This window comes from Molothrus ater, chromosome 14, assembly GCF_012460135.2.
Source record: "Molothrus ater isolate BHLD 08-10-18 breed brown headed cowbird chromosome 14, BPBGC_Mater_1.1, whole genome shotgun sequence".
Taxonomy (NCBI): domain Eukaryota; kingdom Metazoa; phylum Chordata; class Aves; order Passeriformes; family Icteridae; genus Molothrus; species Molothrus ater.
Window position 1 is genome coordinate 8,435,654 of NC_050491.2, and position 26,948 is coordinate 8,462,601.

The window sequence follows — 26,948 nt, forward strand, 5'->3', positions numbered from 1 at the left end:
TGCTTGACAACAAATTGAAAGCATTATGAACTGGGATTGAATAGTCCTTCCCCAGTCCTCTTTTCCCTGCCTGAAAAAGTAAAAATGGTCTTAGGGTTTACACTGGATTCTCACCCCTACATCATGAGCTGAGTGGGAGGCAGGAGAAACACCTGATTCTGTTGCAGTGTCTGCTTTGAACAGCACCTGAGCCTGACCAAGGCAGTGTCTCAATACACCTTGTGGCTGTTCAGTCTTTTAGGCATGACATGAAACAGAGGGTAAAAACTGTCAGGTTCATGGTCAGGTTTTGTTTTCTGCTAAGCTTCCTGTTGCCATGACCACAGTTGTAAATTCTCTAATTTTCTACATCAAAGCATCTCAAGCATATTTGTAAAACAGCCTTTAGTGCTGTAAATGCAGCCAAGGTAAAGACTTTGTTTCTTTAAATTTTGAATGAAAAAACTGACATACACTTCTGAACAACTACTTGTTGTTGTTAATGTTTTTTAAAGAACAAAGTGCAAAACCTAATTTAATGGTATTTCAGAGATTTCTCTTTAGAACACATTTTTTTGGACAATAAATGATAGGAAAAAACAGCTAAGTCTTCCAGGATGGCACTTTTTTATTGATTCATGAAGAAAAAAAAATAGATAGTTTTTTTTGACCCCAATATTTGTGTATTAGAGGAGGTAAGAGTGAGTGCTATGGAGAATATTAACTAATACAGCTGCTCCATCCCCTCAGAGCAGAGGAACAATTCCAGAAAACACTCATAAGAGGCATTCCCACACTTTTGCAGTGACAATTCCAACAGCACAAAGCTTAGAAGCAGCAGATTGCCAGAAACTCTGAGAAGCTGGAGTCTCCTCCAGTTACTCACTGTGTTTAGCTGTTCATACCAATATTAGCAAGAGGGGAAATGAAAAAAAAACAAAAAACTGTTGTGGATTACCTGGGAATCCAGGAAGGCCTGGTTCTCCTTTTGCACCTGGACTGCCTGGAAATCCAGGCAAACCAGGATTTCCAGCTATACCTTTTGCACCTGGACTACCTGGGTATCCAGGCAAGCCAAGATCTCCCTAGAAAACATTAAGCAGAAATACAAACCCAGATTTCTTAAGATAGGAAAGCCCTTATTGTATGTTCCCCATCCTACCATCACATCAAGGTCACAAGTATACTGTGCACACCTCTCCTCATGTCCAGTTAATGTGAATCATCTCAACACAAAATGAAGCAAAAACAACAATAGTTTTCAACAGTCTTCTCCTATAATTTTGTGTACAGTATCATAGTTTTTCCTCAGAACTGGCCTATGTTAAAGAAAAAAGTACTTTCCTTTCTTCCAAAAGAATCAAAGATTTTTACCCCATGATAATGCAGACTATAAGACATTCTGAAGATACTTTTGTCACTTTTTTTGTGGGTGGCAGAAAGGATGATAAAAGTAAATCTTAATTGAAATACTTTATACAGACTTTACATAGACTTTAAAATTTTAAGCAGAAGTAACCATGCTATATTATTAGTAATTTGGTCTTAAATGCATGTCTGAAATTTTTAGGAATTAACTACATAATTAGACAGGGGGACAATGATATTAATTGTATAAATCCCTAGCAACTACAGAAGTGTCACAGTGAAGACTGGGCCACTAAGTAAATCCAACTGGAAAAGTCTGGTAAACAACCTTCTGCTTTAACCTGATTAAGTTATATATAAATATTTTCACCTTTAAAATTAGGAATTTTTATCTCACCTGAAAAGTCAACCCTGCTTGTTTCTAATATATTTATATACATATTTACAGTTATACTTAGTATATATGAGGGGGAAAAAATCAACACAAAATTTAATTTCCTCATGTAATTTTCAATTGAAGGATTTTGTAATGGTACCTTTGGTCCAGGGGGACCAGGAATACCAATGCCTGAAAGACCAGGGTCACCTTTCTCCCCTTTCAGTCCGGGAAATCCTGCAGGCCCAGGCTGTCCTGGACGTCCTGCCAGTCCTTGGTTGCCTTTAAGCCCAGGGGGACCTGTCCAAAAGATAAAATGAAATTAAAAAAAAACAGAAAACTTCTGCAGTAATTTACAGAAATCATTCAAAGTACAGCAACTCAACTAGAAAGGCCTAACAATTTGACTGGCTGGCCTTGAATACCTAATGTTTTTTTATTTTTAAAACCAAACTAAAACAATTACCTAAAAATCTCCATTATGTATGTAGGGCTTTATGCAATCCTCATCTTTATTGCTATTATTACATGCTAGACACAAGCAGAGTCATCTTTGGGGTATATAAAAGGAGAACACTGGCCCAAATGAAGTAAATTTCAAGCACAGAAACTAACCTGGAAGGCCCATCTCTCCCATAGCTCCTTTTAATCCTGGAGGTCCTGTTGGTCCTGGCTGCCCAGGAAGCCCCATGTCTCCCTTGATGCCTAGGAAAGGTGTGATTGAGTTAATTAATAGCAATAATTACAGGTTTCTGATATCCATGCATTCTCATATGAACATGATTATCATCTGATTACAAGCAATGGATTTGGAGTTGCTTTAGGCCTCATACTGCTCCTACTTGCTTTTCCACACTTATTTGTAGTAAAATATTCAACACCTTAATTTTGTTGCAAGCCAAGGTTTGATCAAGACCACTGCTGATTTGTTTTGAAACAAGTCTAATGAAATAGGTCAAATCTCAGTCCAGGATTCAGTCACCATCTGAAAGGATTCAGCACTGGTGTGACATGGTATCTCATGAGCTCCTCTGCAGAACAAACACATCACCTCCTTATGTGCAACAAGTATTCCACAGCTTCTTTTACAGAATTAAATGCAACCTACAATGCCCAAACTAGTCTGAGTCCTGGATGTTAACAATATTCCCTAAGCCCAACAAAATATTTAGAGCAAGGCCTACATTAGACACAGCAAGTAAGGACTCAAGATCTCAGATAAATTGTTATAGCTGTAGGGAGAAGTGGTGCAGAACAGAATTAGTTTTCTTGGTCTTTGCAATTCTTAAAAGCAAATATTTGACACCCAGACAGCCTTTGCAATACATCCATTAGGCCATTTTCAAAATACAATGCTTAGCAATATATGAAATAAACATATCAGATGAAAGTCCTGCTGGCAGGTTCTGCAGTCACGTTGCTTGCTCAGGCAGCAAGTACTTTTGCAGTCATCCTGAAAGACACCTTAATCTTCAATGGGATCAGTTTAAACCTGCTCTTGAATCTGTTTGAAGGAAAGGGTTTCAAGCATGTGTTTGGATAATGACTTTAAATGTCCCAAAACTGTGCTGCAGTTTTAAGTGCAAATCCCTAAGGTTAGTTTAGATATAAAGTGGATTAACATCCCAACTCCATGATAAAAACAAATGCAAATCTTTATTCATCAAAGCTGCCCAGCTGAGGCCTTGTTTACTGACCTGGCAATCCTGGCACACCTGGTGGGCCACTAAGTCCTGGTGGGCCTGGGTCACCTGGGAGACCTTGATAACCTTTCTGGCCTGATAAACCAGGAATGCCTCAAGGGAAAAATACACATTTTATTATTATGACTAGCACTACTACTGTATGTTTTCTTTTACCTTAAGAGATCAGATGTAGCCATGGATGAATAAAAAAAAACAAATAGGGATTTTTCTTCAGTAAATCCCCAACTTAGCAACAAAAAGTATCACAGAACACAAAGTATTTGTTCTGGAAAATTTAAAATTACTACAGAACAGGAACAATACAGTAAGTAGAGAAAAAAGTAACTTCATGACTAATGCTAATATACTTCACTCAAGGGCTATCTTCTGGATGAGGAGACTCCAGTCTAACCTTTGCATTAACTCAGATTATTTATATACAAGTTAAAATTACATTGCTACACCAAAATCACTTTGGGACTAATATATTATAAAATTTAATGCAAGCTTTTTTAGCATATTTTTACAAATTCTATGTGGTTGTTATCCCATAAGAACTTTGTGTTGCCCTGCTGACATAGTTAAACCTGCCTTCCACAGGAAAAGAAAAATGGTGTCTTTGGAGCCTATCTTGGCTTGTGAGAAATTAATACAATAGGTAAATTAGCAAAATAATGGCTAGGACAACATTAGGGAAAAGCATTCTGGCTCTCTCTAGGGTAGAATATTTTTTACTCTTCTCAAGACTAAATTAAGAGTTCAAAGGAGACATCAGAACTCTTGGTTGGGAAGGAGAGAGAAGCCAGCAAGAATGAGAGAACAGACTTGAAAAAGACTTCCAGGCTGCCAACTTCCCAAGCAGAAACACACACAGAGATGACATTCAGCTCATAGGTGGTACAGAGAGACACCCAAAGGGAGAATACAGAGAAGATGAGCTGAGCAATTTCATCCTATGTGGCAAAGACCAAAGGGCCTTTGAGACAGCAGGAATGCAGCCAGGACAGCAGCTATGAAAACTCTCATCTCTTTAGGAATAACTCTAGAAGAGTGAATTGTAATCCTGCTGAAAGCACCTCAGCGCTATTACAAAACTGCCATGTGCCAAATAATAGTAACAGCTAATGAGCAAGGACACTGCAAACTAACCATAAAAAGGAACTTGGTCACAAAATCCCTTTTAAGAAAGCCTAAACACAAGACCCTTAAACCACATTTATATTCCAAATTATTTTTTTTTTCTGTAAGAATGAATGCATAGTAATGGATTCAGTCACAGCTCGCTAGTATGTGTAGAGGACAAAGCACCTCCCCACACCCACATGCAAAGTTCCTTACCTGGAACACCCGGCTCGCCTTTTTCTCCTTTTGCTCCCAGCTGTTTGGGATCAAGTGTTCCTGGTGGACCTGGCAGACCTGCTTCACCTTTGATGCCTTTCTGCCCCACTGGTCCAGGAGGTCCTGGTGGACCAGGTAATCCACTATTACCTACAGAAGGTACAGCCAACAAAAGGAAAAAATAATCCTTAAAGGTAGGCTAATGTATTTGTCATGCTTTGTCTTACACAGGTATTCCGTGATTTATTCATGAGTTGGAATTCACCCAATGATCAGGCAGTTCATGGAAGGTGCTCCACAGCACCTTTAGCCCTGGAACAAAGCTGAGGGAATGGAGTGCACAGGGGTGTCTGCCAGCTCTGGGCAGCAGAGGAAGCAGCTGTGCCTGTCTGAGCCATGCTGTGCTACCAGCACAACAGCTATGGCACCTTTGGACTCAGAGCCTCCTTGTTCTGGACAGGTGAACTGGGTTTTCCTCGACCAAACTCTTTCAAAATTCATCTCCAACAAGGGGGTTGGGAAAATGCAGAGAGAAGAGACTCTCTGATACCTATATAGCTAATTCTTGATGACTCCATAACCCTAAGCTACTGATTTTCTTCTTCCTGCTGTTTTAAGTAGGCTTCAAAACACACTGCAGAAATATTGCCCTACTTCAATGCTATCAATCCAAAGGAAATGTTTCTAAAATAGCTAACAATTCATGACATCAACTAAATAGTGATTGAATGCTATGGCTTAGAAATGCAAAGCAATACTGAACATCAGCACTGTCACAAGACAATAACTTAGGCAGGTCCCAGAAATTAAAACCTAGACGTTAGTATTACAAAACCTCTTTCAACACAGAAGAGGGAAAACAGCATTCTGTTTCCCTTTCAGGGGTGAATAAAACAAACATTACCTTTCAAGCCAGGCAGACCATTTCTTCCAGGAGTTCCTGGAGGCCCTGGAGGACCAGGAGCTCCCATGACACCCATCTCACCTTTGGCACCTAAAAGCATTGAACCAACCACACTGTCATTCTGAACAGAGACTCAAAACCTAACAGGTACCTTAAATTTGCTTCCCTGGATGTCTACGGTATTTATTAACCAGCACATGCCTGTTTTAAGGGAATTACAAGCACTCATTTATTGTATAAATTAATATCAGATAAAATGACACTTGGAAATTGTGGCAATTTTTCCAGTTAGGTCCTGAGAAGAAAATTTGCACTGCTCTGCTACGGTAGAAAGCACGTTTATATCTCCAAGAGGTCTAGTTCTCTGGTTTGAAACACAAATACTAGTTGGAACGAACTTGACTTGAGTGAAAGGCAAGAGGACAATTAAGTATACAGTACTTGCAGAATCTTTTGTATTGCTCCCTCTATCCAAGAGATTATCGAAATTCATTTTTAGCATTTCTATTTCAAAGGCCAAAACAGACTAGTTTAACTGAATAGTCTAACACTTAGAATAAGGAAATTAATACTTAAAACTAAGTAGCATTTATTATGATTTTCTTTAAACAAATTTTATTCTTAATTATAGCAGTGACTAGGAAAAAAATCACAAAATAAATTAGACAAGTATCATAACAATGATGATCAAAGCCATATCTGAAAGTTATGAAAAAGAATAATGTATGAAATATTTACATCAAGTTACAGGGAAGAGTGAAAAGGTAACAAGGATTTTAATGCAACAAATCTTGTTACAATTATTTTTTTTTGAAGTATGAGGTGTAATGGTCACATATATCCAACTTTAAATAGGTAGGATAAACACCTAAGCACATTAAGCTGGCATGGCCAAGCATAAAGAGCTTACCACCTGTAACTGCAGTTTGGTCTTTCTCCACAGGTAAAATACATGAACTTACCTGGAAATCCAGGTATTCCATCTCTGCCAGGGGGCCCAGGTGAACCCTGAGGCCCTGGTAATCCAGGGGGTCCTGGATATCCTGGAGCTCCTTGGTCACCTGGAGGACCAGGAATATCGAAGCCTGGAGGACCTGGATCCCCCTTCTCCCCTGGAATGCCTTGCAGTCCTAGATAATGTGGTTAAGACAAAACCTTTTAGCAAAAAGTCAGGAAGGGCTGAGATCTGTGTGTCTGTAGGAATAGTTTTAGTTGCAATCCATTCCTAGCACTGCTGAAAACCCTGCAATTCTTCTAAAACCAATTATTTTTTAATGGCTTCCAAGTGTTAGAAGGCCATATTCTCCTGAAAAGAAACATGACTAAAATTTTACTAAGATGCAGCAAATGCAATTCAAATCTCAAAAGGAAAACAACTCTCTTCAACATTTTAAGTCTGATTATTAAAAGAAAAAGCCAAATTTATTAGACTAGTTTGTATTTTAAAATTAGGTATTCACATTCACATATGTCCATGTATTACTCAATTTTCCTACGTTCTAAGATAACATAAGCTGAATATTTTTGAAGTTTAGGAAAATTCTGCACTGCATTGTATTTTCCCTAAATGAAAAATAATAATAGTCCAAATTTGCTTAAGATTGTTCAATGCTAATGACCCTGAGCTCCAGGCACTGAAGGAAGCAGGTGGCTCATTTCCCTCCAGTGCACAGAGTCAGTGAAGATGCTCACTCTGGAAATGAAGGTGACCAAAAAGGAGAATTCATAAATCTCAAGTTAAGAAAAGGCTTTGGTAAAGAAACCACAGTACCTGGGGGACCTGAGGTTCAAAAGCCAACGAGTTAGAGCTCATCAGGAAGTTGAGACAGGTAGCAGTAAGCAGTTGTAATAGTCATTAAGTTAGGAAACAAAATAAAGCACATATAGATTAGAACAAAGACAAAAAAAAAATCTATCTAAAGTTACTGAAAACAGATCTAAATACAAAGAATTCAATGCTAATGTAGCTAAGAGAAACTGCAAGGAAACTTGGAGATGTTTTTCAAAGTGCATCCATCCCTGTATGCAGAAGCCACAGATATTTTCAAATATTGATGGTACATTTAAAAAAAAAAAATCCCCCTCTCTCCTTGTCTGTATTCTTTACAAAAGTGGGGAACAAGCTTTTTCTGATATGTTTCTTACAAAACTCTCATTTCTAGAGACTGGCTTGGACCCCTTCTGAACACCAGAGTACCCCCTTATCAATCAGCTTCTCATTGATTGGCCCCACATTCTGTTAAATCCCTCCAAATATGGATTTTCAAAAGATGTTCCTTCCTTATTACACAAAAAAACTTTCAATGTTTTCGCCCATTCTTTTAGTTCTATTATGAAAGCACACATTGTTACACCACAGATGGTACACTGCATGCTGCATGCCCTGGCATAGCCTGAGATAATTGACACCACCAGGCCAAAACCTCATCAATAACTCCAAGGCAGCAGAATTCCAACTCTGTAATGGTGACCCCACTCTCAGCTGCAGGAACAAGTTTAGGAGTGATGTCATCATGTGTTCTGTGCACATTGAAAAGGCAGATTGAATTTTCTTGATAGCATAAGCTATAAACTTGTATTTATTTAATTCTAAGTGTGTTCCCCTCTGGCAGCAGCTTATCACTGCTTTAAACCCTGGTGTCAGGTGCCTGGAGTGGCTATTTTGCACAGAAAAAACCACAGTACCAGATGATGGACAGGGGATACACTGCTCTGTGTTCAAGGGCTTTCTATCAGCAAGTAGAAAAAAACCCAACATAATATATAGGACAAACTCCATACCTAGAATGGTAAAGATATTTTTTCAAATAGAAATTAATTCCAATCTAACTTCTGGTCTCAAAAATGTAACCACATCATAATTAGAACAACATATACAATACATTAAATTCTAAAGTAATTTGTTACATATTCAAAAAAGGAAAAATGTTGAGCTATTGCTAACTACTTGAATAAATGGTGGTGCAGAGAAAGCAAATTCTGAACAGGGACTTCCTTCCAAGAATTTTCTAAATTACCTGAGAAACAGTCCCAGAAACTTTACCCTAATGCTGCATAAAGGATCAGAATCAAAACAGCCTAGTAAAACACACGATGGATGGAAGAGAATGTAAGGCATTCTGCACAGAACAGAGACAGAGCAGTGCCAAGGGAAACAAGGATTTCTCAAGCACGACCTTCCAGCAAGCATCAGAGTCCCATGCTGTTAATAGCCACACTGATTAGTCAGTACAGACATGAAGAGTGAAAATAGAGGCATTTCAAATCCATCAGCTCTAGTAATCATTGTGCATTTGTCAACATTGGTATCTTGCAGAATAAATTGGTGGACACATGAAATCAAACTCTGGCTAGCACCAGAGAGATGTTACAGGAAAAGAACATGCATTGGATGAAACATCCAAACCCACACTGATCCATCCCCCATCACCCCAAAATCAGGTCCTTCTGTTTCAGTTTAGCCTCCAGTGCAGCTCAGGACCCTACAGTCAGCACAGCCAGCCAGGCACAGCACCCACTGCTGCCCCAGGGAATCCCTGTGTGCCTTGTCCCAACCCCTCCTGTGCCCTGCTCCCAGCACTGGGCACACCCCAGGCTGGCTGGTGCCATGACCACATGCTCCTTGCCCCACTCAGGAAGAACAGATTGAAACCTGACCCACACTGTGCATGCAAGCACAATTCAAACTCCATGGGTCTGTTTACTCAAGTGCTTGCCCACCTTCAAGTTCAGCACTTTGCTGAATCTCAGCTCACGGTTCATAAAGATCTGAATGTGACCAACCAACCCATGATCCATGGTCTTAGAGCTGGCCATGGCTTTGTCAGCATGCATTGCAAACAATGACAAGCCCAGTGCCGACACACAAACATGTTCAAATAGTGCAGCTCACAGACATGCAACACAAACATTTTACAGGCATGGCAGAATTAAATATTTAATTTAATACTGGAACTGGATGTCTTTGGAAGGTCTTTGGTGCAAGGCATGCTGAGGACCACAGGAAGTGTTTTTACTGTGGTGACTGCCACATATTTGCAACATCAAGAGTTGGTGCACAGCAAGCCCATTCACTGAATGAAAGGAAAAGGAATTTCCCTGAACAGACTTTATTAATAGAATGATGTACATGCACACACATGTACCCTTCTGTGTAGAGATGGAACAAGTTCATATCTTCATCAATCACCAGCCATTTTAGACAAAAGGCAACCAAACTCCCTTCAGAGACAAACTTAATTATCACTGTCTGTGAGTTGGACCTTCAGCCTCTTGTGTCCCTGCTTGTATATGCCAGAAATAACCTATGGGAACCATTTGTGTAAGTTTTACCTGGGGGGCCCACAGGACCTGGAGGTCCTGGAGATCCAGGAGGACCTTGACCACCAATGCCAGGGATGCCTGGTGGGCCTGGAAGTCCTGGTGGTCCACTTGGTCCAGGGTCACCTAAAAGAACACTCTTGATTAGACAAATACTGAACTAATTTCAGAGACATTTGCTTTCAGAGCAGAGTCCCTGCACATTGTACTTGAAATCTCATCCTTGCAAGCAAACAAACATTGATCTAACAGAGAAAAAACCACACACTCCAGAGGCTATTTCCCAAGACCAGAGATTTGTCCTCACTCAACATGGACCACATGAAGTTTGTGTTTCTAGGCTACACACACACATATTGCACCATCATCCACATCAAACTCAAAAGATGCTCCCCAGCAAACCAGGCATGCTGGGCAGGTCAGTACAGACCATGGTCAAGAGAAGAGGTAAATGAATTGCTAACTGTGCATGTGGAAGCACAGTGCATCTAAATGACATTATTCTATTGATAAAGTTTTACCCCCATAAAAACATTATTTGTCTTAGAATACAGAGTTTCAGGTACTGACCCACAGATTGGGATTTACTCCCTTAGCTGCCTTTTGAAAACACAATCTTCCATTTACACAGGTGTGTCTGCTTTGGAAAAATTGATTTAGAAGTAATGGCTCTAAAGTCAGCACTGCTTGTATTTAACTGCCACATGCCTCCCAGCACAGCTACATTTTAAAAAGTTCAATAGGGGAAGAAAACAGGGGAGAGTTCTCAGTACCTTTGGGCCCTGGGGTTCCATCAAAGCCTGCCCGGCCTGGCAGACCAGGGTTTCCTGGGAAGCCAGGATCACCTTTAGGTCCTTGAACTCCTTTTATGCCTGGGGGTCCTGGGGGCCCAGGTGGTCCTGGAACTCCAAATCCACGCTCTCCCTATAACAAATAAATTAAAAAAAAAAATTAAAGGGGATTTTCTAAGTTTAGCCTCTCCTAAAAATGTTAAAAGTAACAAATTAAAAATGGCCACCATCTTAGAGTTCAATTTCTATTTTTCTACCCTCACTCAAACTGTCAAGTAAAATATTTTACTTCCCCAACATCAAAAGCTGAGAACAGTATGTGAAATCCTCCTCATCATCTTCCCAGTGACAAAGAAAAACCTCTAAGGGAAGTTTTATAGTAAACACAAACCTTTTCTCCTGGGAAACCAGGTGGTCCAGGAGGTCCATCCAGCCCAGGGCGACCTGGAGTTCCTGGAGCTCCGGGTGGGCCTGGAGTCCCTGGGAAACCTACACATGACAGGAAGATTAGGGAGCAGAAAGGACACCAGAGAGCATTAGAACAAGTCCTCTAGACATGCCTAATGCCCATGAAAAGAGATTCTGTGCTAGCCCAAGCACTGAAGGGGTACCCATTCAGCTGAGAGAACTTCTGAGCATTCAGTCTTTGCCACAAAGGGTCTCTGGGACTCTCAGAGGGGGCACTCCCTATGCTGTGAGCTTTTACAAAAATCACAAGCAGTTCACATTAGAAACATTAACATCTTGAGGCAGCATTTGGAGATCATTTATTGATTCAAGCTCATTTCCCAAAGTTTTACCGAAGTGTTATTGGTTTACTGAAAAAGGTAAACTACTGAGAAGGAGCAGGACACTGAACGGAGTAATAGGAGTTCAGCGTTTTTTCTCCTGGTATTTCTGAAACTATTATAAAGTTGTATTGCTTTAGGACAAACATTTTTTAAAGGATGCTAGAGACAGAAATACACTCCCTAGTAAAAAGTCCCCTCTTCCAGCCAGTACAACACAGTAACAGGACAGTAGACATACCCTTTGGGCCTGGTGGACCTGGAAGTCCAATGCCAGGAATACCTGGCTCTCCCTTTGCACCTGGGATGCCAGGTAAACCACGCTGACCTGGCTGACCAGGATCTCCTGGAAAAAGAAGAACATCAACACAGTTATCCAGAATCAGAATAAAAAGCTCTTGGAATCTCCTGGGTATCTAAACTGCTGCTTTACCTGGAAGACCTGGATCACCAATTCTTCCTGGAGGACCAGGGGGACCAGGAACTCCTGGTTCTGTAATAGTCTGGCCAGGGTCACCTTTTGGACCTACAACCAAAAAGCAGAAATATGCATCACTCAGTAGGAGTTGTTTTTCTGTTTTTCTTTAAGCAAAAATAATGCCAGACCCATCCCAAGCATACAGAGAACTCAGATATGAGCAATACTTTATTCAATAGGCTCTCTAGTCCCAAACCTCAAAGCACTTAGAGGCTCAGAAGCCCTGTTCAATGTTCAGACAGTTTTTCTGAACCGTTATTTTTTAATAGCTTCATCCTAGGAACCATCATGTGAATAGTATTTCCATAGCTGACACCAGCACAACTTGATTAGGATCTGTGTAGTTGACAAGAAAGTAACAAAAGCAAAGTTGTTCAAAGCAACCCCTTTTTTTCCCCCAACCTGTTTTAACTGCAGTATAGCCAAGCATACAAAGGTAGCTACAGTGCATTTCCACTGCAGTCAGTGGGGAAGGAGAAGCTTCCATGGAGGTCAGAGCAGAAGGTGAGGCACATGCCTAAAGTGACATGGCACAGATGCTGCCCTGCCCTCTGGGTCTGTGAGGACACTCAGTAAGGGAGAACACAAATAACAAGTCATACAAAGCCTCTAGAAAAGTTTAAAAGCAGCATTATGTTCTGAGAAGGGGCAAAGTTTGGCTTTGCAGCCCTTGCTCAACAGCACACAGAGACCAACTCACCTGGGACACCAGGAGGCCCTGGACGGCCAGATACACCTTGGATGCCCTTTTCACCAGGTGAGCCTTGTGGACCAAAACCAGGAGGTCCAGGAAGCCCTTTTTCTCCAGGAAGACCTGGTATTCCTGGGTCACCTGGAATACCCATTTCTCCTTTGAATGCAACACTGCCCTGGAAATAGAGCATGATGGAAAAGATAATGTATTTGCTATCAAAAGAGTAAAGTGTTTCATTGTTTCTGCTTTGAAACTCTCTGGCAGTGTCCATCCTTCCAGCTCTCATTAGCTGCCTACATCTTGCTAACATGGTAGAGAGCAGGCCTAAACCTGGCTACTTAGTTCCCTCAGTACATAGGTGAAATGTAGACAAGGCAGAAGGGACTCCCTGACACTGACCCAGAGGAGCCTCAGCTTCTTTCTAGAGCACTGGTAGATTCAGGAGATACCTCATGTATCACCACTAGATTGGCATTTACTGGAGAGAACTCCTGCCTTATCACATACAGACAAGTGCATTTGTGCCAGTTCTCTTATCTGCACTATGTCAAATGCATGCAGGACTTCCCAAAACATCCATCCAGTCAAAGACAGCCTCAAATGGCACTCACAGGTTCCCCCTTAGGGCCAGGCAAACCTGGCAGTCCATCTCGTCCAGGAGTGCCATCTATGCCAGGCAGACCTGGAGGTCCTGGGAAGCCAGGGTCTCCTTTGTCACCTTTCAGTCTTGGAGAAGTCAGGACATCCCCTGGGTCTCCTTTAGGACCAGGTCTACCAGGAGCACCTGGGGTGCCTGGGAAGCCCTGAGGGAGAAAAAAAACAAATGAAAGAAAAAAAAGAAGGTATTTCAGTTTTTCTTTCACTCCCTGAGTATGGAACAATGTATGACTCATGCATTCAGGATAGCTATGGACCAACAAATACATATTAGACAATAAATTAAATCTATTGTTTACAGATCTACCTATCATGCAAGACAAATGAGACACTATTTTCCCCACCAGAACATAACACCACCACTTACTGGTGGCCCTACAAGGCCAGTTAATCCAGGAAGCCCCTTTTCACCTTTTGGTCCAGGAAAACCAGGAGAACCTGAGTAGTGCAGAAAAACATAAAAGAAAAATATAAATCTCGAGAGGCTGCAATATCAAACCTTATGTTTCATTGATAATAGCCAAGTTGTTTTAAAACCTAGACAAATTTTACTCTGGGTTGTTTTTTTTTTGAGAGTTTAATTTTATTTGAGCAGAAACATATTTGCAACTCTAAGCTGAACCAGTAGTGTCAAAAACCACCATGCTTTTCAAAAGCTCCAGCTCCTCCATTATTCTAGGGATAGCAGTAGTAGAAGCCGATTTTTCTCTCTCAGTTAAATCTACAGCAAACCCTAAACCTTCAAAATGCAGAATGCTTGCAAGGCTGTCTTCGAAGAGAGAAATATTTCTCAAAGACTAGATTTTCAAAGAATAGTGTTTGTTTTACACATGCCCATCTTGTTTCTTTCCAGCTGTGCAAAACACAACATGCACCAACTCTGCACTGGAGCTGACAAATGCACGTTTGAACTTGTACTCGATATACAGATATATTGTGACCATTGTACCCAGCCAACCCTGATAAAAAGTGACTTAATGGAACATATTAAGCAATCCAGTGAAGACTCCAGCCCTACCTGGACTACCCGGAGGTCCTGGTGGTCCCCTCTCCCCAGGAGGACCAGTTACTCCAGTTCCTATGCAGTTGAAGCATGTGTCTCCTCGGTCACCTAAAAAGATTTGCATTGAAAAAGTGTACTTGAGCATCAGGTTTTAGAAAATATTAAAAGAATTCAGTAAAACAGCAACTCTTTTCTTGCTACTGATCTATAATACCAGGTCCAAAGTGACTACTTTAAATAATTATTGCTTAAAATTAGAAGCCTCCCCCTGCCCCCAAGTTAAACTAAAGCTTTTTGGTGGCGAGGAGTCAGAAAACCAATATCAGCTATCAGCTACAATTAGAATGTATTTATGACAGTGCAAAAGAATTAAAACAAAAGTTTTCAGAAATAGAAAATAAAACCATGGACTTTTTTTCTTCTCAGCAAAAGTGTCCCCTTTTAAAGTAGGTACTTGACACTTCTAACTACAACTATAAACCATATGAATCAAAATCCTAAACTTAAACTCCAAGAATGCAAAATAAATATTGGGAATGTTTCATTGATTTGAAAATAGACTGAAAGTATTTAATGAGGAAAAAAAGATTTGTTTCAAGAAGCTTAGGAATTTCCTTCACATACAGACATATGTGACATTCATCAGTGAAATATTTGAGCATTTCATTTAGGTTAATTAGTTAATCTTTACAATCTCCATGACAAAAAATATTTTTCTTTCAAGTGAGTACAAAATTAAGTGAGATGTCTAAAGTAATTTATGATGTCCATGGTTGGGCTAGGAAAAGATTCTCACTTACCCATATCAGCATCCTCATTGCAAGGTTGTCTTTTTGGAAACAAGGATATATATTAAATATAACTTTCTTTTGCTTAGCAAACAAACAAACTCACTGCAGACTGATCAGCTCAAATTAGGAGTCTTGTAGCTAATTTATAACTTTAATGCTGCTTTCCATAAAAATGTCAAATTTATTAATGAATAATATTAATGAATTTTCAAACAGACTTGGCCAGCGCTGTTACAAAGCACACGATTTCTATCTGCCTGGGAGATACTCATAAACCTCAGGTTCCACTTTACTTATTCAAGATCATTATTGGTTACACCCTCAGTCACTCAGACTCCTGTGCTTTAATGTTAGGTGTTAAGGAGTATCCTACACTCAAAGCAAACAGCTTTTTTACACAGAGACATAAAACATCTGCACTCAACCCTACTGGGAAGGGGCACCATTAATCATTATTTAATGCAGGCTTTACATTTTTTTACCAAGCTTCAAAAAAAAGGAGAAAAATAGAAAATATAGCCATGACACTGCACCTTTTTGGCCTCGCTCCCCTGTAAAACCTTGTTGTCCCGGAATTCCTGGAGGACCTGGTGGCCCTTGCTCACATAACCCTTCACCTAAGGAAAATCAGGAGAGGTTTTATTATCTATTTGTGTTAGACTGACAGCAGCACCAAATAGATGTATTCAGTACAAAAATGTATTTGTGTGGAGATTCTAATACACCCACCATAATCACAGACCAAACATTTTGGAAATTCAGACAGGATTGCTGGTGAAAACCCACACATGTAATTCAATCTCAAAAAGAAATAGTGATATTACACAGCAATCTTCAATTCTTTGCAACCTCAGCCATCTCCCACTGCTTCCCACAGCCTACACACTTCCATCTCTACACTTCATTCTGATGTTCAGCCTCACATCATAAAAACATGCCTATGAATCAGCATCAGAGCAAGGGCATTTCAGATGCCAATGCCATCTAGACACTAAATTCCTCCCTGAACCATGTTAGCCCCTCTCCACTACCGCTTTCCAGTTTTTATATTCCATCTGCCATTCCCTACTCTCCTTATACCAAAAAAAGAGCTAAATGCTTTCATCCAAAGTTAATTCCACTCCAAAGCTAATTTCACACGGTCTACACAGTAGAATATTTATGAAATGGAACTGGAATTCTGTGAAAAGTCACACCTTTGACTCTTCTGCTGTCACAGCTCTTAGTAGGGAACAAATTCTGTACCTGTTCTTAAGCCTAAGGTTCTCCTACAGATGTCTTGATTTGCAACGGGAGCAACTTGGAGAACCTACAGCAATAGAATCTCATGGACTTCAGCTGCTGATAAACATCTCTGGAGGTGGAATTAAAATACCCAAACAAACCACAGAAATCCAAACATAAACAAATGTCAAAGCTGTTTAGTCTCTTCTACTTGGTGTTTATGTGATCATCACTTACCAGGAGCAACAGATGGTGCAGGTGGCCCTGGGGGACCTGGTGGTCCTGGCGGTCCTCGTGGTCCCTCTACTCCTGGTTGCCCAGGAATAGAAACTCCAGGCAAGCCTGGATCTCCCTTCTGTCCTCTCTCACCAGGTAAGCCAGGTGGGCCAGGAGGTCCAACAGTAGTGATCCCTAAGACAGAAAGGACTTAGTTCCTTCCTAGCTTAATGGTTTACATCACATTTTTGTAAGGATGACAATGATACATATTCCACATTTTTGGAAATGTTTGTTTGAAAAATTGACCTGAGACTCAACAACTAAGTTTATGATTAGAAAAAAACCCCACAAAACAAACAAAAAACAGGACTAGTGAAAGAATTATTGATGAGAAAAAAACCCCATATATAAGCTGTATCATTAGAAACATTATATTCCTCTCTGTGCATGTATAATGCACATACAGGTGTCGCTGCTCACCAAATACCCAATCACACTTTTGAGCATACAACTCCATTTAAAGCTTGCCCTCCTACCTGGAGATCCTGGCAAGCCAGGCGGGCCTGGCCTGCCAGAGAATCCACGCTCCCCTTTGGCTCCTGGAAGTCCTGGCAATCCTTTGCTACCTTTTGGTCCCACTGTTGCATCAATGCCTGGCCTCGGAACGACCTGTAAATGTTACATGCTCATGTGAAGCTAATTGCCAAGAAAAGAGTCATGGAATTGTAAAGAGACGTGAGGGAGGGAAAGTTCAACATACTTTGAACCTTATGCCAATGACAGGATGCTTTCCCCACTCCACTGAATTACCAAGGAAAATTCCAGTAAAGAGCATTCCCCAATAGGAAGCTGTTTGCCTGCCAAGCCAACATAGTTACAACAGGCTTCAGTGAGGCTGACTCAGTCCTGTTGGTCTGAGGTTATAGTCTAGCCTGTGTTTGTGACCCAGCAAATCCCAGAGCACAGAACTGATCTTGAAAGAAGGAAACCATTGTTTCTGTTAGTGTATGTATGAAAAATTTTCTGGTGCTCTGGGTGTTGTACCCAGAGATAGACTCTCAGTCAGCCGAGAACTACAACGAAACAACACTGTCAACCAAATGCAGAAAAAATAAAGGATCAGCAACTTACAATTCCAGGAGGACCAGGGGGACCCATGTCACCTTTTTCACCCTACCAATGAAATTAAGAGCATTTCTGATACTGTGCAGCATAAACAAGTTATTGCAAATATTCCTCAACACTGTAATAGCAAAGGCAATGCAATTACTACTCAGGCAGAAATTAACTCAGTGATGGCAAATGTTCCATCTATTACAGCAATATTGACAAAAATCCTGGCATACCTTTTCACCATCTCTTCCTGGAGCACCATTTATTCCAGGCCCACCAGGTAAACCCTTCAAGAAAAGGGAAATAGAATCAGACTCAGATCTTCTCCATATCAAAAGAAAAGCTTATAAAGAGTTTGTTTGGATTAAAAACATATGAATTACTCACATCCCTACCAGGCTGACCAGGTTCTCCATCTTTGCCAGGCTTTCCCTTCAAAGACAAATATGCATTGAAATAAAATGCTTCAATAGTAAAGAATTCTTATGGAAATTATGTTACTTGTTTCCCATTTTTCAATAAACCAAACTCTATCCAGAATGCAGTCCTTGGAACAACACAAAGACATCAACCATAACCAATGAAGTTACCTAAACTTAGGTTTCCATTTTGAAAACCAGAGCACAAAACCATAAAACCATGACAGTCTCAGAGAGATGCTGGGTGAATACAGCACAAAATGATCTCCAGTTAACTACTGCTGATTCATTGTGCTTACCACTCCTTTTATTTTAGCAATAGAGAAGTTCTTTAGTTGGAAAACAGATCCTAAATCCCTAAATAGTTGAACACTTTATTTAATTAGTAAATTAGTATAATGTGACCAGTGAAACTAAATAAAACCGTTTGACTTTTAACTCTCCTTTAAATCACCATGATTTTCTCATTAATATCAATGAAAATATAAGATGAAGTTCTGCTCAAAGAAGTGACTTCTAAAAGGCATAGTCTTGCTGAATGGATTTGTCATTGCTGCAATAAAAGCAGGGCAAGCTCCACTTTATTCCAGATGATTCACTGGGGAGACAAATGGCACTTTATTGTCAGAGTCACAAAAGCCATGTCTGGGGGCACCTGCTGGAACAGAACTAGAGCAGGTGATTGAGCTTTTCCTAGTGAACCTTCCTCAGTGCCAAGATCAGCTCAGTCATGAAGAAATTGATAATAAGACCTCACAGATTTAGTGAATCAGAGTATAATGTGATTTGTGAAGTTTGTTTTCACTAGTGACAAGTTCTAACTCTCAAAACTGAGGTTTTAAGATTTCCTGTGAATGTGCAGAACTATCTATTTGAATACCTAGACTGACATTTTTATGTGTATGCCTGAAATGGCTTTGAGCCTCACAGAATCATATGGAGCCCTAAAATGCAACTTTAAAGTAACTTAATAGCAAAATTGCACTTCAAGTATGCAACATGCCCAGATTCAGAGTAATAAAACCAAACAAAAATATTGGTAAACAAGGTTTTGGCAAAAGGCATCTGACATATCCCCTCAGGACTTTTATCCTTTCAGATCTTTGCAAATTTATGTGGTTCCCATTTACTTTTGCAGAGAGAAGCAACAATTCAAAGCCTCAAAATATAATGAGACTTTTGGTTTGGTAAATCTGCTTTTTGTGTTCTTTAAAAGAGACAAATCAAAGCCCTTCTGTAAATCTCAGCAACTATGAAGGATTTTATCTGCAGTACCAAACATTTTTTTCCACTGTATTTATTTCCTATAGAAATTGGAAAACCTACTACTAGCATGTTTCTAAAGTGTTTCTATATTGTCCAATTAACCAGAGCAGAACTTGTGCCTCGATTTTCAAAGGCACTTTGTTGATGAAACAATGCATTCAGAAGCTGTGGAAGTGAAGATATTGAATGTTTTGAGCTGGTTACAGCCTCTCTTTTCTTTGCTGGTCCAGCCCATGTTATTTTTATCCTATTTCTTAGCACTTCTGTGATCTTCAGCTTTTCTGAGCTGTGATATCCACGTACATTTAAATTCCAGGATTGATTTGAGTCTGATCAGGAACAAAGCAACTCTTGCTATCCCTAGAAAAAGCTATCCTAACTTGTGCCCTCCCCAGATAGCACATAAATTGAGGCAGTCTCTTGGGAAGTGACAAACTGACTACTTTTGGTCTTAACAGTACTCAGAGGCTTGGTTTTGTGACTCACCTCATAAGCAAACCCACCAAGAATGAGTTTACATGGACCAGCTTTTATATATATCTATATCTATATATATATCTATACACACACACACACACCAATCTCATGCTGCTTGGCAACCCAGTACAGAGCAAACTGAATGAAGACCCTTTCTAAAAAGAAACAAAACTGCTGATTCAGACAAGCAGTCCAGCAACTTTGAAGGTTTTCACATGTTATCCAGATAACATAATTTAAACTATTTTCTCCTGCCCCCTAAACTAAGATCTACACACAGATAATTCTATCAGAAAGCACAGAGAGCCACAGCTAGAAGCACTGTCATGACCCCTGTGCGTCATCTGTGAGTTGCCAGGTTACAAAGAGAATAAAAAGTCATCTCTTACCCATAAGCTGATGGCCCCACCTGAATTTAACATTTGCTTAATTGTCAAAGATAACACTGAATGGAAAGATAAACGTTTGGTTAAACAGACTACTTACTCTTTTGCCTGGTTCTCCTTGCTCACCTTTTTCACCTTTCACACCACCGGGAAGACCCTGGACACACAAATGTCATCTTAAACTGAGCCCACAAGCCAGAGTAGAATGAAGTTACAGTTCTGATACTGATGCAACAAAATAGAACTAAGAGTTCTACTCACAGGAGGGCCTGGAGGCCCAGGAAGTCCTGGTGGGCCTGGATCACCTGGAATACCCTGTCAAGCATGGGTAGAGAAAAAGAGGATTAAAGCTTCCATCACTCCCAAGCAGCTCAGTTGACTTTTTTCTTAAATAGAATATTTTTGCTGTCATACAGATTCCAAGTTATAAAGGATCATATTTATTCTTTTTTGTGTGGAATTTCAAGTGAATCTATAAATTTTATTAATAGTTTCCTGTTTATTTAGATGATTCACTCCATTAAAAACACAGCTGCTCTTGCATGCACTGCAGCAGCTGCCTTGGTGGCCTGCAGGTGCTATCCAATAGTAAAGAGAAGAAAGGAAAAAAGGAAGAAAGAACAAACAAATGCCAAATCCTGCTGAAATTATAGGAGCAACAGTCATTAGATGACTGGTAATTGCTGAAATTGAGAGGCCATCAGGATCAAAGTGTGTTTGTCAGAAAAGTATCACAGGATCATTGTGTTAACAAGTTCTCATTTCTATTTTATCTTATTACACCTTTTCACCATTAACCTAAAGAAAAGTTACAGGCTCCTGAATCCTCAAAAAGTTTCTGAGCATTTTCCATTATTTTCTTGGAGCCATCCCAGACTTGAGCCCATCTACACACTTGATTTTAGTCCGAGATCATAGGTGAAGGCACATACCAGAACTCCACATGCATTTCACAAAAAAGTCACTGCAGTGTTGACACTTTTTACTGATTGTGGATTACCAAGCATAAATTTTGCTGAAATAAACACCAATTTGTGAACTTGGAAATCATTACAGATGTTGGTCAAAGGCAGCACACTCAAAATGTTTATAATTCTTAGTGCTTTAAAAGGAAGGTAGGCAGAATGCTTTCACTTGTGCATTTACATAAATTAGTGCCAGTATAATTAGTCCTTCAGGGGTCCCTAATGACAGAAGCAAATTACTCTGACCCCAATAAAATCAGATTAATTTTTGCTTCAACAGTGTGGTCAAAATGTTACTTTATGTTTTCTGAGAATTATAAAGACACACAATGCTGCTCTTCACTTTCTGTCCTATCACCCAGTTACAGACAAAACCAGAGACCTTCCTAGGATGACTGTGCACTGCAAGTGTACAGCAGCACATAGTTCTAGTTCATGCCTAAGTGGTGCTTAATGCTCTTCTGAAAGGAAAAGTAACAAATGGTTTTGACCAAGATGAAGGGCAGAACTGCCCTACACCCTGCTCATGTAAAACACTGCTGTGTCCCAAAGCTTTCTTCTCTGACACATTTCCCAAGATAAGAAGATGGAAAGGAAGAAACTGACCCAAACACCAATGGAAGAAACTAATAAAGCTCAGTTACTACAGTGACATTTGCAAAATGGTCAGAGCACAAAAATGATCACTCAACACTTTCCTCAAAGTATCTACCTCAACTCTTCTATTGCCCTTCTATTGGGTGGTATTTGAGAACATCACGAAAACTTCAAGGAAAATGTGACATCCAGGCACCCATGATCCTGCTGGTTTTGCTCAGACTGTCTATGGCACCCAGAATTAAACAGTACTGCAGAATGTTCCCCAGTGAAAAAGAAAGACAAAAAAGTGTAATAATTTTAAAAATGCTAACTCTCCCAATGACCTTCTGGCATTTATGGGTAGAGAGGGATCCATACAAATCAAACCAGTATTTTGAGCTTACTTGCAACAATATGATTGATATTTACTTTTGAGATGCCAGAAACAGGGAAAGCACTTTATTCAGACCAGGAATAAAGATCTTGGGGAACCATTAACAAAAAAAGAAGAAATTGAATTAAAATTTTTGAAAGACTTCTTCACAATGGATGACACAGCTGGTTAATTAGTGGGAATCTGAATCCCCAGACTGCTTTGAAAATTGCAATTCTGGGTGTTCCAAAGAATGGGAGTATTTTAATCGCTTTTAATGTTACTGTGAACTGCTTTTAGAGAGTTTCTTTAGAATTGTTATTTTACTAAGAGAAGTAAAAACTAATGTGACTGGCATGATTTCTATTAAAGAAAAAGTACTCAGGCCTGGAATATTCAGTACTCTGAGGAAAAAAAAATAGAACCTCTGCAATAAGCAGAATGTGAACATATATGAACCAAACCAACAGAGGCTGCAGCTTGATCACATGCTCACCACAGATGGGTGTAGTGTCCCACTCACCTGATCTCCTTTCTGAAACTCAATGTCATTTGGTCTTTTCTGTTCTCCAATTTGTCCTGGTGGCCCTGGAGGTCCCTGAAGACCTTGTTCACCCTAATGTGTAGGAAGATGCAGCTTATAAGGCAATATAAGCAAAAATGGCAAGCATAAGTATTTTGAAAGTAATAAGTAAAAATATCATTATGATCACCTACTCACTTTTTCACCTTTGGGTCCTTGGAAATTCAAACCCATATTACCCTGCAAAAAGTATAACTCATCAGCCCTTAGAAGTCACAAACACAAAGAGAAAGAAAACAGTCCATCAATATGAGAAAGACAATACCTTGGGTCCTGGCAGCCCTGGTGGACCAGGAGGTCCCTATTGAAAAAGGAAACAAAAAAACAAGTCACTTAGAAGCACTTTAGAAACCCCTGTAGAAAAAAAAGCCCCAACAATGTTGTAGCTTTGATTCCTGTGAATTATCTCCATGCTGACAAGGGACCTTGCCTGCCTTTGAAAACTCATGCTATTCAACATCAAAAATATGTAAGAAACTTTCCTTAGGTGAGACCATAAAATGAAATTGAACAGTCAGGTATTAAAACATCATAGCCTAAATGAGCTAAATCTTGTCTCATGTTTCACATTAAGAAGCCTGCACAACGATTCAGCACAACTTTAAGCAAAGAGATGTCTGGGAACAGGCTGTTTCAGAAGTCTGCTATTTAAAGGTGCACAGTAACAGCTCCAGGCTGAACTGAATGCATGCTTGCTGCTGTCCTCATACCACGTCCTGACTACCATGATCTCTGCAGTTCACTGATTGCCTCTGAGAACCTGAAATGAAGTAGTAACTGTCCCAGTTAAGCTTTATAAGCAACAGGTTAAAGAAACTTACTGTCAAACCTGGGGGCCCTGGAGGGCCAACTGGACCTGGTATTCCCACGGAGCCAGGGGGACCCTGTTGAAGAAGGGGAGGAGGCCATGAGAGGCACCTTTTTATTAAAAAAAAACCCAGTGAGAGCTTTAAGCTCAGATAACCCCAACAACTGGCATCCCATACATGTCAAATCAACATAGCTGACAACTAACCTACCAAGCTGTCCTTGGGGAAAGGCCTAAAGGAGTGTACATCAGGTTAGGAGAGTTCTGCTCTTAACATCAATGATCTCTTTGGCTCGGATAAGGGAATGCTTTTTGGTTTGTTTTGAACTACTTTTGCACTCTTTCTCTTCATGCACTGAGAGAGAACAACAAAACACTTTGTATTTGTGATTCCTCCCAGCCAGAAAGAGACAATAGGGAAGCACAGATCAGAGGAGCAGAAATGCTAACAGGCTCAGTCTGGTCACAGAATAGCGTGGGGCTTGCCTCTCTGTCCCAGGAAATGGGAGTCTGGCTCCTGCCCAGCTCAGACCGATAGACTCATTTTCGGCTCCCCTTGTTCTTCCACTAAAGCAATGAATGGCTCAGTGGGGAAGCACAGGGCCTGGAGTCACTAGCTGTTTTCACAGAGCACTTTGGGAGAGCAGAAACACTGCTCAGGAGGTGCAACATGAGGAGAACAGCTGAGGCATTACCCTCTCCTTCCCACCATCCAAAACAGCAGCTACAGCCAGAAAACCAGATGGGACCGACTCAGGGTAAAGAAGGGAAGGGAACTCCAGAACTGATAAAAACAATGTCTAGTAAGGGGGAGGAGGCAGGGAAAGCAGAGAAGCAAATCAGTAACTGAGTACTACTGTCTGCTGGATACCACCTTCCTGACCAGGGGACCTTTCTGGCTTCTGTGGATCACCCTATTAAGAGCAATATGGAATCAAACACTTTCCCTCAAGCCATAAATCAGAGGTACATTAAATGTGAGCCCCGCACCTCCAAGAAAACATACGAATCCCCAAGCATCAAGTTGCCAATTTTCCTGTAATAAGACTACTTTTCATGTTATCTTTTTGGCAGAACACAGCTAATAATACTTTATGCAACTTACAGGTATCCCTGGAAGACCTGGAAACCCTGGGTCACCTTTCTGTCCTGGCAGCAAGGATGTAATTATTTCACCTGCTTCACCCTAGAAAAAAATACAGTTGACTTTAATTAACAACACATTTTACAATTCCTTAGGAGCCACATAGTGGCTCCTAAGACTCTAAGCTATGCTACACCCTAGCACTAAACTTTCATACAAGCACTAGACTCTCCAAGAATAGCTCTGCTTAGGAGAGATGAGGATTCTAAATAGCTAAACTAACAACTATTAAAAGATTTAATTTGTACAAAGCTAGCAGCATTGCTTTAAATTCCCAAAGATTAGGGGATTGAAACACAAATTCTTCACAAAAGAAACATTCCAGCTTCATGCGAAAGCAGTGGAAAGGACACAACAGAAAAAAAGGCTCATTCAGCTTTTTCCAATGTCCCAGCTCATGAGATTAGTGCTGAGTGTGCTGTTACAGCAATTATGCTTTGTGGTCCATACTGAAGTAGTTTCTTATTGATTTCAGGGAATATCTTTGTTTTGAAAGTATATGTTCTGATGAGATTGTCCTTTAATATCTTGAGAACAACTGGGAAAAGGAGCTAAGAAAGACAATTCGGCTTTATAGTCCAAATTTTCCAGTACTGGTGTTATGCTGTCCTCTCAGGAGTTGAATTCTGTGTAACAGTGTAATTCTGTGGGTCAAGTTTCCTCCTAAATAGATCTCAAGCATGGGCCAAAACTGATGCTTTGGCCCATGCTTGATTGGTCAAAGGTACAACAAAACTCTTAAAAAATAAAAGGTTCAACATCAGATCAAGAGACTCTAAATTAGGAGAAAATGCCACCTATGTAACATGTAGAATACAAAAAGACATTTTCAAAAGAACAAAAGATGTTGTACTATTCTTGTCACTGGGTATTTTAGGTCACTATTGTTTAGTCTTTAGGAGTGTTTTGAGTATGCACAGGCAGACTTATGGTGCATTTGGGTGTTTGTAGGCATTTTGTTAGCTTGATGTCTCAACACTGACCCTTCAGAGTCCCAAGGAAACAGCTTCAGGAAACACTCTGCTACTTCTCAAGCTACTGACCCAAAGCCACTGCAGAATTTCCAGTTAGCTGTACTGGATTGGCCTGGAAACACCAAGAATGTCACTCCAGGTTCCAGTGGCTGCACACAGTCTTGCATGAAACAAGCAGGTTACTCATGGCAGATCCCACTGCACACCCATGTCTGGTAAGTACTGGATGTGAGAGTACAGCACACTCACCTTCATACCTGGCAGCCCAGGGGGTCCCTTTGTTTAAAAGAAACAAAACAAAAATAAAAATTAAGATCAATAGAAATAAATCAATGGTATGTTGTTTGCAAACCACTAATCAGATCTACACCATGAGGCAAACATTAAAGACAGAAACTTATAACAATATATGGAAAAGGGGAAAATAAATTTTTAATGAACTTCAGAATCAAATGGAGAAATTAGAGAACTTTCATAGAGAATGTTGAGCATTAGAAGGATTATATTTCCCTTTCTTAGCAATTTGTTTCTATATTGCCTCCTATTATCCATCCTGTCTACTACATCTGTTTGTACTTTGGTTCTGACAGTCACTTTGCTGTATCCTTGTGCTTTATACATAAAACACCCTACCCTGTATTTTTTGCTGACCTATTAATCACCAGTAAGACTCTTCAGATATACAAGATCTTCCTTCTCTAACACATATGCATGTATTTGTATTCTTCTGCAGGTGGTAAAGCATCTCAGCATGTGAGAATTCAAAGGGGTTTTTAAGCTTTACCACAGCATGCAGCAGAAAAACTCACTTTCATTGGACATTTAAAATGCTCTGATTAAATATTAAAAATAAAATTCTATCTATTAAAAGAAAAACAGCAAAAATAGGCTGATATTTATATTCTTTTTCACAGTAGAAGTCTTTCAGTGGATTACAAGATTGGGAAATCTTTTACTTACAGGAGGCCCTTGTAAACCAGGAAAACCTGGACTGCCTGGGAATCCACGCTCTCCCTTAGGGATCAAGAAAATTATTAGCCAACACCAAACCACAACATAACAAAACCAGATAAACAAATTTTGATTCAAAAGTCTAGTTTGTTAGCTTATGACTCCAGAATAGAAAATTGTATTGGAAACAAGACAGAATAATCACTTAGTTAATTCACACAACAAATTTCCACAGTCAGGTGTTTCTGCATACTTCCAGGCAAAGCACTACATTACAGAGATGGAAAACTCACAG

The 26,948-nt window shown here is 40.0% G+C and overlaps 1 protein-coding gene across 1 annotated transcript in view; it reads right to left on the reverse strand.

Annotated features, from left to right (window-relative positions):
* COL4A5 (collagen type IV alpha 5 chain) overlaps positions 1 to 26,948 on the reverse strand; it is a gene marked incomplete at its 5' end in the record, with an annotated part of 73,543 nt that overhangs the window by 17,707 nt on the left and 28,888 nt on the right. The window contains 31 exons of the mRNA XM_054516376.1: positions 938 to 1,064; positions 1,884 to 2,023; positions 2,339 to 2,428; positions 3,421 to 3,519; positions 4,747 to 4,896; positions 5,651 to 5,740; positions 6,613 to 6,780; positions 9,983 to 10,096; positions 10,744 to 10,894; positions 11,153 to 11,250; positions 11,791 to 11,895; positions 11,983 to 12,075; positions 12,728 to 12,896; positions 13,333 to 13,524; positions 13,746 to 13,816; positions 14,397 to 14,489; positions 15,706 to 15,789; positions 16,634 to 16,807; positions 17,152 to 17,284; positions 17,747 to 17,788; positions 17,962 to 18,015; positions 18,116 to 18,160; positions 20,377 to 20,433; positions 20,538 to 20,591; positions 22,717 to 22,809; positions 22,915 to 22,956; positions 23,042 to 23,077; positions 23,598 to 23,660; positions 24,690 to 24,770; positions 25,952 to 25,978; positions 26,663 to 26,716. Of these exons, the coding sequence (XP_054372351.1) occupies positions 938 to 1,064; positions 1,884 to 2,023; positions 2,339 to 2,428; positions 3,421 to 3,519; positions 4,747 to 4,896; positions 5,651 to 5,740; positions 6,613 to 6,780; positions 9,983 to 10,096; positions 10,744 to 10,894; positions 11,153 to 11,250; positions 11,791 to 11,895; positions 11,983 to 12,075; positions 12,728 to 12,896; positions 13,333 to 13,524; positions 13,746 to 13,816; positions 14,397 to 14,489; positions 15,706 to 15,789; positions 16,634 to 16,807; positions 17,152 to 17,284; positions 17,747 to 17,788; positions 17,962 to 18,015; positions 18,116 to 18,160; positions 20,377 to 20,433; positions 20,538 to 20,591; positions 22,717 to 22,809; positions 22,915 to 22,956; positions 23,042 to 23,077; positions 23,598 to 23,660; positions 24,690 to 24,770; positions 25,952 to 25,978; positions 26,663 to 26,716 (2,989 nt within the window). The remainder of the gene's footprint in view (positions 1 to 937; positions 1,065 to 1,883; positions 2,024 to 2,338; positions 2,429 to 3,420; positions 3,520 to 4,746; positions 4,897 to 5,650; positions 5,741 to 6,612; positions 6,781 to 9,982; positions 10,097 to 10,743; positions 10,895 to 11,152; positions 11,251 to 11,790; positions 11,896 to 11,982; positions 12,076 to 12,727; positions 12,897 to 13,332; positions 13,525 to 13,745; positions 13,817 to 14,396; positions 14,490 to 15,705; positions 15,790 to 16,633; positions 16,808 to 17,151; positions 17,285 to 17,746; positions 17,789 to 17,961; positions 18,016 to 18,115; positions 18,161 to 20,376; positions 20,434 to 20,537; positions 20,592 to 22,716; positions 22,810 to 22,914; positions 22,957 to 23,041; positions 23,078 to 23,597; positions 23,661 to 24,689; positions 24,771 to 25,951; positions 25,979 to 26,662; positions 26,717 to 26,948) is intronic.